Genomic DNA, 16,430 nt, shown 5'->3' on the forward strand with positions numbered 1-16,430 from the left:
CAGACCCTTGGCCAGACAGTCACAGGTAGTGCGGTCTACTGTCACATAGGTAGCAGGATGATCCTGACCATTATGATTAATGATTATTATTCCTCTAAAAAAATATCTTGGCTCCATCAGATAATGAGGAGTTTCTCCAGCATGTCGTCACCAATCTCATCGACAGGAAGTAGAGGGAGGTGAAATTACAGTGACCAAAGAGCAGTTTTCCAAGCCCAGAATTCACAACAAATCCAACATAACATGTTTATGAAATACTAAACAAGAATTCATGAACACACATGCAAGTAACATCTAGCCATGATATAAAATTTGAATGATAATTTAAAGAAAAACTACAGGGATATTAAATAACAAAAATATAATTCACATCATAAAGCGCTGGGCTGAGTGACTCAGACAGATGAGGCATTGGCCTTCTGACCCCAACATGGCAGGTTTGATCCTGGCTCAGTCCGGTGGTATTTAAGGTGCTCAAATAGTCAGCCTCATGTCGGTAGATTTACTGGCACGTAAAAGAACTCCTGTGGGATTAAATTCTGGCACCTCAACACACCCGAAAACTGTAAAAATAATTAGTGGGGCATGAAAACAAATGGCATTATTATTATTTTGAATAAGCTGTTTATGTTGGTCATTAACTGATTTTACCTTCAATGAGCATAGAACTCCTTTGACTACTTGGGATCCAAGTCCAGTTATATTGATCTCATGTTGGCCTTGGTAACAATATTACATCAAAATGGTGAAATTCATCTCAAGGTGTCACATGCTGAGATAGAGGGCCCTGTATCTATGTTCAAAATCTAATCCCAGTGGTTTAAAATATATCATGATATGAAGGTCTATGATGATAAAAGTACAACCAGTTTTCAAAAATGAAATATCTGAGGAAAAATATTATTTCTTATTTAACCAGTTTAAATGAGCTTTTCCTAGCTGTAACTAACTGAAAGTACTGTAGCATGATACAACAGTATCTTAAAAATAGGTTTTACAAGTAATCAAAAATATTCTGGAACAATCAGAAATCAAAAAATTCTTCATTCATTTAAGGCTTTAGCCTATTCTTACAGTTTGAATATCTTTCCTTTACAATGCTGTTACCTATTATCCACATTCATTTCAATAGTAAATTTACTCTGTTATGAAAAATCAAACCTCCCCAAAAACAATCCATCCACATTTTTAGGAAAAAGATTGAATTTATAATGCATAGCAACAATAAATCAAGAAGAAGTAAAAGGTTTTTAAAGTTTGTTATGAGGAAATACCTTACAATTCCTTTTATTGTCTTTTTACAGATGTGGAGCATCTGCTTGCGACTACTGGTTCTCACCGCCGTGTGCCTGTGCACTCTCACACAAGCTCAGTCAGATCTCTTCCAAATCAACAAAAGAAATAGTGGCAAGTACTGTGGAAGGAACTTGTCCAATGCCTTGCAAGCTCTCTGTAATGGAGTCTACAACACCATGTTCAAGAAGTCCGATAAAGGTGAGGAAATATTGTTTCTTTCGGGTTATTAAATCGGGGGGAAAGTGAGAGAATTAAGGAAGTTTTGCACAGTACTATGAGTACTGTATTTGGAAATATAGAAATGCAATGATAAATTGTATAATATAGACTAAACATGTTAAATCAAAACAATAAATTCTCATGTTAAAAAAGATTGTTATATATGGATGATGAAATACAAAATAATGTTTTATAATATTACTTATTACAATGTTCAAAAAAGTTATACATATGATGACTTCACACAGTAGTCTATATGCCACAGAATCTGAAACATGTTTACAGTATGAACTGCAGGCCGATGTCTGAGACACATAGCGCCACTAAACCTAGATCAGGTTCACTATTTGTTTGATAGGAGGCATTTGTCCTGCCATTTGGTTTAACATAATCATTTATAAGGTCGGTGGTATATAGACAACACGTGTATGACTGAACGAAACATGGCAAGAGTACCCATTTCTGCTACTGGCCGCATTTGAATTGCGACGCTGCTGCAAGACGGATGGCAAGAAGTGGATGTTGCCACTCATGTTGGAGTAAGTCACAGTGATAGAGAGTTTGGAAAAAATTCAGGAAGACACAAACAGTTTCTGATCGACAATGGACAGCACACCCATGCAAAACAAGTCAAAGAGAGGATCAGCATTTGTTACTTTCAACATGTTGTAGGCCCACTGCAACTGCCATCGTGTTCTGCTAGGATCTTCTGAGGGCCAACGGAGTGAACGTGTCAGATCAGACAGAGAAAAATTGGTTGTATGTTGGAGAACTGTGACAAAAGCTCCCCTTAAATCATACAACAGGACAGGTCATGTGATGTGGGCAACAACTCATAGCCTATGACATCAGGAACAGTTGAAGCATTTGATCTTTTCTGATGAGGTTACCATAAGCTTGCACTCTGCTTGCGGCAGAGTCTGGAGAAAATCCGATGAGAAATGGACAAACTGTAGTTACAGGATTTGCTGCCACTGTGGGCGAGGGATCTACACTAGTGGATGATAATATTCGTGCCCATCGAATAAGAGTGGATCATCAGTTCCTCGAGACACACGGTTACAGTGAATAGTGTGGCCGGCATGTTCTGCGGACATGAACTTTGTTGAGCATCCATGGCGTGAATGGAAGGCAGCACTTGCCTACCATACTAATCCTGCTGTTAACATTCAGTAACCCACTGATTTTTACAAGTTGCTTTATGTGCACCAACACAGAAAGTCTCATGGCGACGAAGGAATAGGAAAGGGCTAGGAGTGGGAATGAAGTGGCCGTGGTCTTAATTAACGTACAACCCCAACATTCGCATGGTGTGAAAATGGGAAACCACGGAAAACCATCTTCAGGGCTGCCGGCAGAGGGGTTCGAACCCACTATCTCCCGGATGCAAGCTCAACAGCCGCATGTTCCTAACCGTACAGCCGACTCGCCCAGTGTAACTCACTGAAGCTGCTATCTAAGAGTGGGATAATCTGCCCTGAAACAAGTTGGATTCTTTGGTTCTGAGTATGCCTTGTATTGTTCAAACATGTCTCAGGCCCTAAAGTGGCTACACATGGTACAGATAATTTTGTGTTCTGAATCCCACACTACTAACTTTGTGCTTTTATTGTGTTTCCATTGCTTTTACATAGCTGACTACATGTACTTTCTCTTTGTATATACACTTCATAATGTATAATGTATATACATCATGCACATAACAAAATCCAAAGTACACCAAACTAGAATATGCAAAACATTTTTTAGCACTGTATACCAATTTTCCAATTAAACCTATAAAATTTAGGAACATAAGAAGAATTGTTCAGTAATACTTTTTATATTGTTCCCAGATTCTGAAATGGACGATGGATACTGGATACCAGCACCACCAGTGCCTGAAGAACCCCTCTTCCCATTCAGTTCGCGTGTGAACTCGGCACAACTAGTTTCTGGTTCCTTTAGGCGGCAGACAAGAGGAGTTTATGACGAGTGCTGTCGGAAAAGTTGTACCCTTAAAGAACTTAGTAGCTACTGTGGTGCAAATTAAATATGAACAATTCAACATCGTCATCAACACTGTCTTTTCTGCCAAACGGACTGAACAACATTCATCTTTTCATGTTCCTGCTTACCAAACAACCATGTCTGATGCATTTCACAATCATTATTTACAAATAAAAAAAGTGTAAAACATAAGACCATGTTTTGTTACTTGAGTATGTTAATTGTGTTTCTATCCTCAAAGTGGAAGCTGTTAATGACACAGAAGATTACATCCATCTTGATATTATCTCATGATAGTGAGAGTAAGATTGTGGGGAAGCTTATTATGAAGGTCAACTTGTCAAATATAACGTAGGAATTTGATACTGAGCAAAAAATGTCAAAATAATCTTAGAAAAGCGATTGGTACCTAATCTTGATCTGCAGTCGTTTACCTAGTCTTTTCTAATATGATTCTGAAGAAGTTGGGAATTTACTGAACATCTCCTTTGGTAAATTATTTCAATCCATAATTCCTCTCACTATAAAATAATATTTACTCCAAAATGTCCTCTTTAATTCTAACTTTTATCTTCATACCATAATCTTTCTAACTTTTAAAAACTCCCTTCAAACTTATTCATTAACTAATACCATACTGCACAATCTCTCCACTGACAGCTCAGAATATACCACTTAGTTGAGAAACTCATCTCCTTACTCCCAAGTCTCCCCTGCCCAAAGTTTGTGTAACAATGTACTTTTGTTGTACATCACCCAGAACAAATCATGCTGCTTTCCTTTGCATCTTTTCCAGTTCTCGAATGAAGTAATCATGGTAAGGGTTCCATACACTGCACCCATACTCTGATTGTGGTCTTACCAGAGGCTTATATGCCCTCTTCTTTACATCCTTACTACAACCCCTAAATACCATCATGAAGAGATTTGTAACCTTTATTTACAACCATGTTAATGTTATTACCCTGATGAAAATCTTTCCTACCGAGCTCGATAGCTGCAGTCGCTTAAGTGCGGCCATTATCCAGTAATCGGGAGATAGTGGGTTCGAACCCCACTGTCGGCAGCCCTGAAGATGGTTTTCCGTGGTTTCCCATTTTCACACCAGGCAAATGCTGGGGCTGTACCTTAATTAAGGCCACGGCCGCTTCCTTCCCATTCCTAGGCCTTTCCCATCCCATCGTCGCCATAAGACCTATTTGTGTCGGTGCGACGTAAAGCAAAGTAAAAAAGAAGAAGAAGAAAATTTTTCCTTATATTAACACCTAGGTAGGTAGTTCACCCAGAAGGTTGTAGGTTCGATTCCCCATCAGGAAGTTGAAAAATTTAAGAAACAACTTCTAGAGGTGCATATGGCCCTGAGGTTCACTCAGCCTACACCAAAAATGAGTACCAGGTTAATTCCTTTGGGGGAGGGGGGGTGATGACCTTAGATGTTAGGCCCTTTAAACAACAAGCATCATCATCAATTGCTGGGGCAAAGGTGGCCAGGCGCAGAGCTAACCATCCTACCATGCCCAAGTGACGAGGTTACGGATGGTGGAAGCCTTTACTTTTCACCCATCCAAGGGCCTTCGTGGCCTGTACGGAGATGACTTTGCTTTGCATTTTATTAATAGTGACTCCCATCAACCTCATCAAACTAACTTTTCTGATGGTTTACCATTAAACCAATGTCTGCTGTCCATCTCACAACATTGTTGAGGTCCTTTTGCAGTTGCTCATAATCCTGTCATTTATTTATTGCTATATACAGTATAAAATAATCTTTCCAAAATCCTTAACTGTGATTCCAGTTCTTTACACATATCTGTAAGTAATGGGAACAAACAAGTGAAACACAACAGGACTAGGACAATCTCTACATCTTCATACAATGCTGTCTTCAAAAAAATTGGTTCTCCTCATCAAAGTCAGTTCTTCTCCATTCATTTCCTAACTGCAATTGTTGAGGAGAACCCTTATATTTGAAGTTTGAAGTTCTACAACTATTTTTAACTTGTGCAAGAATAGTTATATTGTGTGCAATGTACTCTTGTATGAATAGATTTATCAAAGAAAGTACGGTTTCATTTCACATATCAATCAATCAATCAATCAATCAATCAATCAATCAATCAATCAAAATCAATCAATCAATCAATCAACCAACCAACCAACCAACCAACCAACCAACCAACCAACCAACCAACCAACCAACCAACCAACCAACCAATCAATCAATCAATCAATCAATCAATCAATCAATCAATCAATCAATCAATCAATCAATATGATATTAGTCCAAGAAACTAGGTCACTCTTAATGTTTCGTGCACTGAGAATCATTTGATTCATTTTGCAAAGCGGAAATATTACTGTCAGAAATTAACTGCACCTGTATGCTATTTCCAGCATAAGCAGCATTCAATTCTTCACACTGTCTGGGTGTTTGAGATCACAATGCAAGATTTCTCATCACATGTATATTAATGCCTTTTCTGGTACGAGTCTTCTCACAGAGTTTACTTAAGTGTGAAATAACTGTACTGCAGTGTGTCCCATTTCTTTATAACCATCTGTTTTCTGCCATTATCATGGTGGGCAAGCGAGCCTTCTAGTTCAGAACTCAAATGCTGCCTAATATCTACAGGATGGTATGGGCTTGGTGTTTTGTGTACATGACCATAAGGGAAGCAATTCATGGCTATTCAGAAACCAAACACTTCAAAATGAGTGATAATAAAAATATCCATCAAAGAAGATTCCTTACATTTGCATCATCTGGTTTATTCGAAGAAGTGGGAAGATCTATTTTTGTTGGTTAAGCTTGTTCCAGATGAACATCAGGCATATTCTATTGTATAAAAAGGAATTTTAGCACTTTAGTATTTTTTATGGGGGACAAAATGACCTAAAAGAGGCAAAGTTCATAAGGAGAAAGAAAAATTAAATTCGGGAAATGGAAACAGACTCTCAAATTATTTTGTAAACCTCAAAAACAAAGATGAATCTAATAGAATTGACTCATGTGAGCTAAGCCTGGTGTATCATGCACTGAAATACATCTTAAGCTACTTAAACTACTGTGTTAATAAAATAATGTCAAGTATTTTTGAAGATTCAGTGATCGCTTCTAAACTTGTGTGTGGACGCACTGAAGCTGAAGTGCTAGTGAAGAACGTACTTGCACTAAGAAGCGTAAGTAATTTCTTTAGATGTTCTAAAATGTCCTTAAACAAAATGCTAAATTTTTATTTACCAAAGGATGCATCAAATAGGAATAACCTCAAAATGTTTCTTCTGTGTATTAGTTACTTTGCTCCTCTGAAGGGAGTGCAAAATTAACTTCTGGACTTCATCAAAAATGCCAAAGAAACCACTGTTATCATAAACGACAAGGTGATGCAGAGTTTGTGAAACATTGTTTTATTTGTGTAGAGTTAACTAAGAATTAAGAGCTAGGAGTGGGAAGGAAGTGACCATGGCCTTAATTATGGTACAGTCCCAGCATTTGCCTCACATGAAAACGTTGGTAAACGTAATTCCAACTTTCACCATCCAAATAAAAGTAGGCCTACAAGAAAATATTGTTTCTAACTGATCACAAGATATTCTTGTTACGAGAGACTGGTTCAAGAAAGAAGAAAGTTTAGGACTTGGGTACACAGCATAAAGGATCTTCCAGAAAGAGTGAGAAGATGGCATGGCAAAGAGTGGTCCGAACTGCAAAAAACTGCATTCTCCATCAAGACCAAAGAGACTAAAAATCCAGAAAGGCTGACAAGTGTTAACCATAAGCTTAGTCCTAAGAGACCGAAACAATGTAAAAAAAATACTTTGCTAATGGTAATATACAAAAGTGGCTAAGAAACAGTAAATGTTGCTCATGGGATTTGAGTTCAGCCTGGAATTTAGTTTGTTAAGCACTACTTGTGAAAAAATCTCATAAATACCCCTACATTATAAAAAAAAAGGTAAAAAGAAAAGAAGGAAGCAAAAGAAACATAAAACGAGATAAGAAAAAAGAAAATCCAACAAATTATGATATAAATCAGTACATGAAAAAAAATCACTTATGAAGATTGTATAAATGACTCTTTTATTTAAAAAATAAGCAGTTAAATATCAACTTTGTTCATAACTCTTCCCATTCCTTTAACTAAGCCATGAAATGCACAGTTAGTTCTATGACAATTAGTGGAGAGGATATGATTAATCTTGAGTGGATTTTTTTTCCCTAGGAGTTATGAGCAATTAACGAAAGAGTGGAGGTGTTCAACAAGGGAGTTCTCTTTCCCCATTGCTCTTAATTACACTCATAGACACTATTATAATGGAACTCAAAGTAATAAATGAAGATCTCAAGGCACTTATTTTTGCTGATGATGGCCTTCACTTGAACCTCAGTGTTATAACCTCAGGGTTATAGAGATGTATATTCAGGGAAACGGGGTGAACTAGGGAGCAGTGATAAGAGTACAGGGATCTGGAAGTCAAATAGGGATGACATAAAAATGTTAGTGATGAACTGTAGAAGTACTGCAAAGAAAGGAATATAATTAATTTAATAGCTATATACTTGCCAGATATTGTAATAGGAGTTGAATCATGACTGAGAAATGATTTAATGAATGCAGAAATTTTCTCACAGAACTGGAGTGTTTGTCAGTGAGATAGGATAGCAATGGTAGGAGGAGTAGTATTCATTCTGGTGAAAGAAGAATTTGTACGCTACAAAAAAGTTATAGATGACAAACATGAAATTCTAGGTGTAAGGCTCATCTTGTAAGATAATAGGCAGCTTGATGTTAGACCTGGAAAGGATGGTGCAGACACTGATTCAGAATTATTTGATAAGATAATCAGCTATGTGGGAAACAATATAGAAAGGAACATGATTGTAGCAGGTGATCTCAACTTACAAAATGTCAATTAAAAAGGTAATGCGAACGACAGAAAACATGACCAACAAATGTCAAATAGGTTAATCTGGAAAGGACAGCTGAATCAGAACGTGATGGAACCAACTACAGGGAAGAATATTCTGGACGTGATGTTGGTAAAGCCAGATGAGCTCCATAGAGAAACTGAACTAATAGATGGTATTGGTGATCACAAAGCTATTTTTGTCGTAGTAAAAATAAATGTGATAGAAAGGAAGGCAGTACCATATGGCTGATAAGACAGGTATGAGGGGATTTTTAGAAAGTAATTATAATAGGTGGAAAATGGTAAATATAAATGTAGTAAACAGACTGAGGGATGGGTTTAAACAATTATTAAAGATTGTGAAAACTGGCATGTGGTACCTTTAAAGGTGGTAAGGAATGGTAAAGACCTAATATATTAAAACAGAGAAGTAAAGAGACTAAGAAGGAAGTACAGGCTGGAAAGAGAGTTAGAAATTGTTGTGGAAGTATTGAGAAATTGAAGAAACTTACTAGGAAATTGAATCTAGTGAAAGAATTCAGCTAAGGATAACATGATGGCATGCATAATTGGCAGTCATACAAATTTTAGTGAAAAATATAAGGGTATTTATAGTTACTTTAAGAGAGAAACAGCTTCCAGGAAGGACATTCCAGGAACATTAATGAACAAGGGAAGTGTATGTGAAGATCTAGAGAAGGCAGAAATATTCAGTCAGCAGTATGTAAAGACTGTTGGCTAAAAGGATAACATCCAGATAGAGAAGGTGACTAATACTAATGATGTATTGAAATTTACTCATGATAACTAAAATATATAAAATAAGATACAAAAGTTGAAAACTAGAAAAGCAGCTGGAATTGATAAGATTTCTGGGGATATACTAAAGACAATGGGTTGGGATATAGTACCATATCTGAAGTACTTATTCAATTATTGTTTGCATGTAGGAGCTATATCATATGGATGGAGAGTTGCTATAGTAGCCTATGTGTTCAGTACAAAGGAAAGAGTGATGAACATAAAGCCAAAAATTACAGGCCAGTCAGTTTGAAATGTGTGATGTAAGATTTGGTAAAGCATTATTCCTGATTATATTAGACATGTTTGCAAAATTAATAACTGGTTCAACAGAAGACAGTTCGGGTTTAGCAAAGGTTATTCCACTTAAGCTCAACTTGCAGGATTCCAGCAAGATATAGCAGATAGATTCAGGAGATCAAAGTAAGCAGTGAACTCTTAAACCATTTTATAGTAATTAACACCTACTTCTGATTAAGAAATTGATACACAAGGTACAATAATAACATATTGATTGAACAATCGAAGTCTTTTGACAGAGTAGATCATGGGAGACTACTGGCAAAATTTAGTGCAATAGGACTAGACAGAAGAGCGAGTGAATGGGTACGGTACCTATAATTCTATAAAATAGAACTCAAAGGGTATTAGAGTAGGTGAGGCATTATCTGATCCTCTAATCATTAAGAGGGGAATTCCTTAAAGCAGTATTATTGGACCTTTATATTTTCTTACATATATAAATGATATGAGTAAAGAACTGGATGATGTTATACTGTTACAAACTGTGAAAAGACCTCAAGAATGTTTTGAGATGGACAGCAGGCAATGGTGTATGATATATGGAGTTAAAGGTCAGGTTTCACCAATAGGAAAAGTCTCTCAGCTTTAATTACTGCATCGATGGATGGAAAGTTCCTTATGGGAATCACTGAAAGTTCGTAGGTGTTAATATAAAGAAGGATCTTCACTGGGATAATCATATAAGCAGGACTGTAAACAAACGGTACAGATATCTTCACATGGTTATAAGGGTATTTAGGGGTGTAGTAAGGTTGTAAAGGAGAGAGCTAAATCTCTAATAAGACCCCAACTTGAGAATGGTTCCACTGTATCAGACCCTCACCAGGATTACTTGATTCGAGAAATGGAAAAAATCCAAAGAAAAGCAGTGTGATTTTTTCTGGGTGATTACAACAATGTTGCAAAGTTCGGGCTGGGAAGACTTGGGAGAAAGTAGACGAGGTGCTCAGCTAAGTGATATGTTCTGAGCAGTCAGCGGAGAGATGGCTTGGAATGACATTAGCAGACAAATAAGTTTGAGTGGAGATTTTAAAAGTAGGAAAGTTTATAATAACGTTATTGATTTTTACGTTCCACTAACTACTTTTTGACCATTTTTGGAGACGCCGAGGTGCCGGAATTTTGTCCTGCAGGAGTTCTTTTACGTGCCAATAAATCTACCGTCATAAGGCTAATGTATTTAAGCACCTTCAAATACCATCGGACAAAGCCAAGATTGAACCTGCCAAGTTGGGGTCAGAAGGCTAGCGCTTCAACCATCTGAGCCACTCACCCCGGCAAAGTAGGAAAGATCACAATATGAAGATAAAGTTGGAATTCTAGAGGACAAATTGAAGCAAATATTTGTTTATAGAAAGAGGAGTTAGGGATTGGAATAATTTAAAAAGGAAGATATTCCATAAATTTCCACATTCCTTGAAATTATTGAAACAACAGATAGGGAATCTGCCACCTAGGCGTCTGCCCTAAATGCAGATCATTGGTGATTGACTGATGTTGCCATTTGGGGAGAAAATGAGAGGGATGTTCAGAGGAAACTGGATCTTTGGAACACCAGGTTTACAGAATATAAGTGAACTGTCATGATGATGATGATGATGCTGGTTATTTAAAGGGGTCTAACATCTAGGTCATCATCCCCTAATGGTACGAAATGAGACAAAATGTAATTTACAAAGGATTTTTTTATATAAACAAAATGTAATGACAATTTAAAAGTCCAAAATCATCCACTGACCAGAATTGAAAACGTGATGATGAAGAATGAATGGATGAATATGAATTTAAAACAATCAGCGGATCCGACCCAAAAACTATCATAAAGAATAGTATTACTGACCAAGAGACTGCTTCTAGAGCACAATCCTGAATCGAGGATACTTGTTGTCTAAAGGGGTCCAAAATCGAGGTCAATGGCCCCTCATATTGGTACTCATCGCTAGTAAAGTAGAACCATGGTATTTGTCATGTCGTGGTACTAATCCAAAGTAGCATAGACTCACGGTGTTCCACACATTATGGTACTACCTACAAGTATTGTACTTCGTACAGGTAATGCAGACCTATGGTGTTTCTCACATAATGGCACCACTCATAGGCAACGCGAACCCACGGTGTTTCTCATCTAGGTGTACTAATCACGGACACCGGTATTCCCGTGGTGTTCCTCCTATAGTGCGTACTAATCATAGGCAACGCAGACCCATGGTCTCGCTGATATAGTGGTACTAATCACAAGCAACGCTGAGACCATGGTGTTTCTCACAATGGTACTAATCACAGGTACTGGAAAACCCATACAGACTCACCTTCTGTTGCAACTAATCACAAACCTTGGTAGCCATGGCCATTCGAGGCTGTTGCACCACGAGGTTTGGTATTTATATGTGATAACCCCTGGCCCAACAAACTAACATAACTTATTTCTAGTTAATAGATCAAATTTATCTCACCAATAGCAAATTACCAATAACCTCAAGGAGAACTAGTTCTACTATTGCTTGGGTACACAAGAATCTGTGTACGTGATTAAAAACAAACATTTTAGCATAAGAATCAACATTAACCAGCAAATGTTGTAGATAGTTGGTATGCAGTGATACTGTGAATACAGGCCTAAGATTGAAACCTCTTTGTCTAGATCATAGTGTACTTTCTACCTCTATGGACTCAATCAAAGTTATTGTTTGTGTTATCAGGTGATAATGATATCTATGACTTTGAAAGTTCAATCAAATTTTTGAGAACATTCACATGAAAATTTGCCAAACTTCATATAATAACATATCTTCATCACAGACTGGTAGGCCTTGCAGCATTCAATCTGCGAGTCTCTGTGAATTAACTAAACACCTCCATAATCCCCTATTTATAACTAGCCCTGTGGTCTCGGTTAGTTTCACACCTCTTATCACCTAATCATTAAAAACTATGGTACGTCTAACCATCAACACCTTGGTCTCCCTCTACTCTCTCGCCTTCCTTGATCAAGTCCATGATTCTCCTAGGCAAACTATCCTCCTCCATTTGCCACACACCACCACCTCTAAAGCTGATTTATGAGGGCAGCTTCATTCGTCTACTCAATCTGGATCCTACTACCTGTTTGTATCAATTATTGTTGCTACTTCCATCCAAAATCTACCCTGTTTTCACTCCTATACAGCAAAGTCAGTCAGAAAAATACAGTGTAAAGATAATTTCAACCCAAGAACTTACTTCTTTTTGACAGCAACTGTGATCTCAGTGCATTAGCTTTACTGCACTTGATTAAATTTCACTAAGTATACTACCATCCTAACAGAATACAAATACTTGAAATGAATCACCTGTTCCAGTTTTGTATTCCTGACCTGACATTCAGTCTCATTATGTTTCTTCCCTAGCAACATCACATTAACCTGGTTAGATGGAAGAGAAGGCCTGAAGGCCTTAATCTTGCCAGGTAAAATAAAACATTACTAAACTAAACTAAACCTTGGAAATGCTAATTTCATATGATACTCACTGCCCCTCTTTTCAGCACAGCCTTCCATTAAGAACAAGTCATCAGCATAGGCCATCTGCTTATTACATTTCCCCCAACTGAATCCCTCCCTGCCATTATATCTTTTAGTAAGTGATCCATGTATAATGAACAAAAAAGTGAAAAATATTTGCCTCATCTTCTCCTGTAACTACTTTGAACCAAGAACTCATCCTAGCATTAATTCTTGCTGCAGCCCATTTGTCAACAAAAATGCCTTTGATTAAAATAATAAGTGAGACTAAATAATGATGATACTTTTTGTTTAAAGGGGCCTAACATCTAGGTCATCGGCCCCTAATGGTACAAAATGAGACGAAATGTAATGACAATTTAAAAGCCCAAAATCATCCACTGACCAGAATTGAAAATGTGATGACAAAGAATACATGGATGAATATGAATTTAAAACAATCAGTGGATCTGATCCGCAATGCCTCACATTCCCAGAAACTATTGTAAAACAATAGTATTACTGACCAAGGGACTGCCTCTAAAGCACAATCCTGAAACGATGATGCGTGTTGTCTAAAGGGGTCTAAAATCAAGGTCATCGTCCCCTCATAATGGTACTTGTTGCTAGTTTAGTAGAATCATGGTATTTGTTATGTTGCGATACTAATCAAAAGTAGCGTAAACTCGTGGTATTCCACACATTATGGTACTACTCACAGGTAAAGTAATATGCACATGTAACGCTGACCTATGGTGTTTCTCACATTGCGGTGCCACTTACAGGCAATGCAAACCTATGATATTCCTCACATAGCGGGTACTAATCACAGGCAACGTTGGCGTGGTATTTCTCACTTAATGGTACAAATCACAGGCAATGTAAGCCTGTGATGTTCTGCATATAGTGGTACTAATCACAGGTACTAGAAAGCCACAGTGAACCACTCTCTGCTGCTACTAATCACAAACCTATTGTATACCTAATATAGTGATACTACTCGCAAGCACAGGCAACCCATGGTGTTCCCCACATGATGGTACTAATTTCAAGTAGTCTCATTGTTTTAATTCGATCATCCCTTGGTCGCCCCTTTTAGCTGCCTCTTACGACAGGCAGAGGCTACCATGGGTGCATTCTTCGTCTGGAGCCCCCCCCCACCCACAGAGGGATGTGTGTTTGGTCTACAAGAGCTATTTTATTTTGCTCAAGTCCACCAACAAGCCGGTGGGGACCCCCCTATCCACCACCTGGGACACGCCATGTGGGAGTATCACCTCACCCCCTCAATTATACTGATTTGCGTTGTATATTTCTATATACACGTACTTAACTTCCCGCAACCAAGACAAATACTGGACCTTCAGGATATTCTCCATTCTACTTTGGCGTTCGAGACCGCAGTGCATGACCTTGAATGTGCCGCGATGATCACCGGGAGCTGGCAGTTTGCTTCTACAAATCTATTCGTCTGCGACTTCAAATTATTTATGATCTTCATATATTATTTGATAGTGTTGTGTCTTTGTGCCTGACAGAGTGTGGAAACTGACCCTTTTGACTGTTCTCCAATATTCATAAACATTGTGAATCTTCGCCTATCATTGCGTGTGCCATACTACCATTCTTAATATTACGTACTGTTTCATCTTATACCGATCCAGAGTTTAATTAATCTTTTTCTTTTTCTTTTTCATATGCATTGTTTTACATGTTTTTACGGCTGACGATGACCTGGACTAGGGTCGAAACCGGTCCCATTTATTTTTACTATTAAATAAAATGTAATCACTACATTTCTTTCCTATGTATTGAATAGGTTGAACCTCTTTCAATTATTTAATTTTTAGCGTAGTAGGCTCGTGGAAACTAAATAACGGACAAGAACAAAAATCAGCCTTGGAGTTTATGATACAAACTATCAAAAATTACTGTTAAAAAAGCCATTTCAACTCACATTGTTGTGTATGGCACCTGGAGAAAGAACATACACGAATATATCCTTCTGGTTCTGGTGCATATACAACAACTCTCTGATAAGACTAACAATGCAGTTTATAGAATGAATTTAGGACAGTGATTTACTAATGAAAAGTCTGGTACTACTTCACTTCAGTGCTGAGTGATGACCAGTACATCCTGAATCCCCTAAATTAGTCAGTCACATGCATAAGATTTAGTTTTACATGACTGTTGATATCATGATCATAGCCATGGGACTTTCAGTTTTACATGAAATTTGAACCACAGGAAGGTGTGAGAGTAATGACATCACGTAAGGACTCACCATATCAAGTGATTACTTGAAAAGGAGTTGCATGGGTATATAGGAATCTTTGTTATATAAATGATTAAGACGGGAAATGGTGGACAAGGCTTCGGCAACTATATCCTTGACTGCATACAAGCATACAATCTCATTGTCGCCAACACCTATTACAATATAAGAAACAGCCAACTCATCTAATCACATACAGTATTATCGTGGTGAATGAACATCTCAATCACTATTGCTTCTGTGGTGAAACACTCAAGTTTGTGATTAATGCTACAGCAATTCCATCCAACAGCATTTTTCCTCAACACTGCTAGCTGGTTCTAGACCTCATTCAGAAGAAGAGGCACTGCAGAACTGGCACCGAACAAGTTAAATGGTGGAAGCTGCCTGAACACAAAAGCTGTTAAAGGCCCTTGGGACACTTACCTAACCAAACTAGAGAGATCATCCAGACCAGTATTGTTGACCATGGTCAAGGCACCACAGCTGAAACTGTGGGGTAAACCAAGTTTGTGGGGGCAATTTATTAATGAACAAGTCTGGTGGTGAAATCAGTTTGTGCAGATCGTAATCAAAGCAAGGAAGCTGTCCTTCAAGACCTGACAGACCTCAGACCTAAGTACCGATCACCATCAATATAATAACCTCCAGTCTATAGGAAAATGAGCAGTTGGAGTAACAAAGGCCCATCACTATGAGCAACAGTTTCCTCACCCACCAGTTCAAGGTATGGAATATCTCCTAGAACAAGTTACACTGATCACTAGAGAAGAGGCCCAACAGGCAATCAACAAAATGTAGCCTAGAATGAAAAGGTGACTAATCCTGATGGCATATCAGTGGCAATGTGAGAGATACTTGGCCAGTGTGGCACCAAACTTTCGATATCTTTGTTCTGAGGTAATCTTTGGAAAGGTAAAGGGTATGTAAGCAAGTGTGCTAATTGCAGACCAATCAACCTGCACTGTCATAGCAGAAAAATCTTTGAGCGCATTCTTTTCAGCTGCCTCCAAGACATTAGCTTTGAGCAGACCACTTGGTGTTATTCAATAGGAGTAGGCTATGTGCCGATACCAGGTTTCACCCTCTCCCTGCCTCATTATCATCATCATTCCACGTCCAATCACAAATGTCCAGACGTCCAACAGCAAAAA

The 16,430-nt window shown here is 38.0% G+C and overlaps 1 protein-coding gene across 2 annotated transcripts in view; it reads left to right on the plus strand.

Moving 5' to 3' along the window:
* LOC136866242 (LIRP) overlaps positions 1-3,696 on the plus strand; it is a 151,393-nt gene extending 147,697 nt beyond the window's left edge. For both annotated transcript variants that reach the window (XM_067143036.2, XM_067143035.2), the window contains exons 2-3: positions 1,305-1,494; positions 3,351-3,696. In XM_067143036.2, the coding sequence (XP_066999137.1) occupies positions 1,305-1,494; positions 3,351-3,547 (387 nt within the window). In that variant the 3' untranslated portion in view covers positions 3,548-3,696. The remainder of the gene's footprint in view (positions 1-1,304; positions 1,495-3,350) is intronic.
* The last annotated feature ends 12,734 nt before the right edge of the window (positions 3,697-16,430 follow it).

This window comes from Anabrus simplex, chromosome 3 (assembly GCF_040414725.1).
Source record: "Anabrus simplex isolate iqAnaSimp1 chromosome 3, ASM4041472v1, whole genome shotgun sequence".
NCBI classification, from domain to species: Eukaryota; Metazoa; Arthropoda; class Insecta; order Orthoptera; family Tettigoniidae; genus Anabrus; species Anabrus simplex.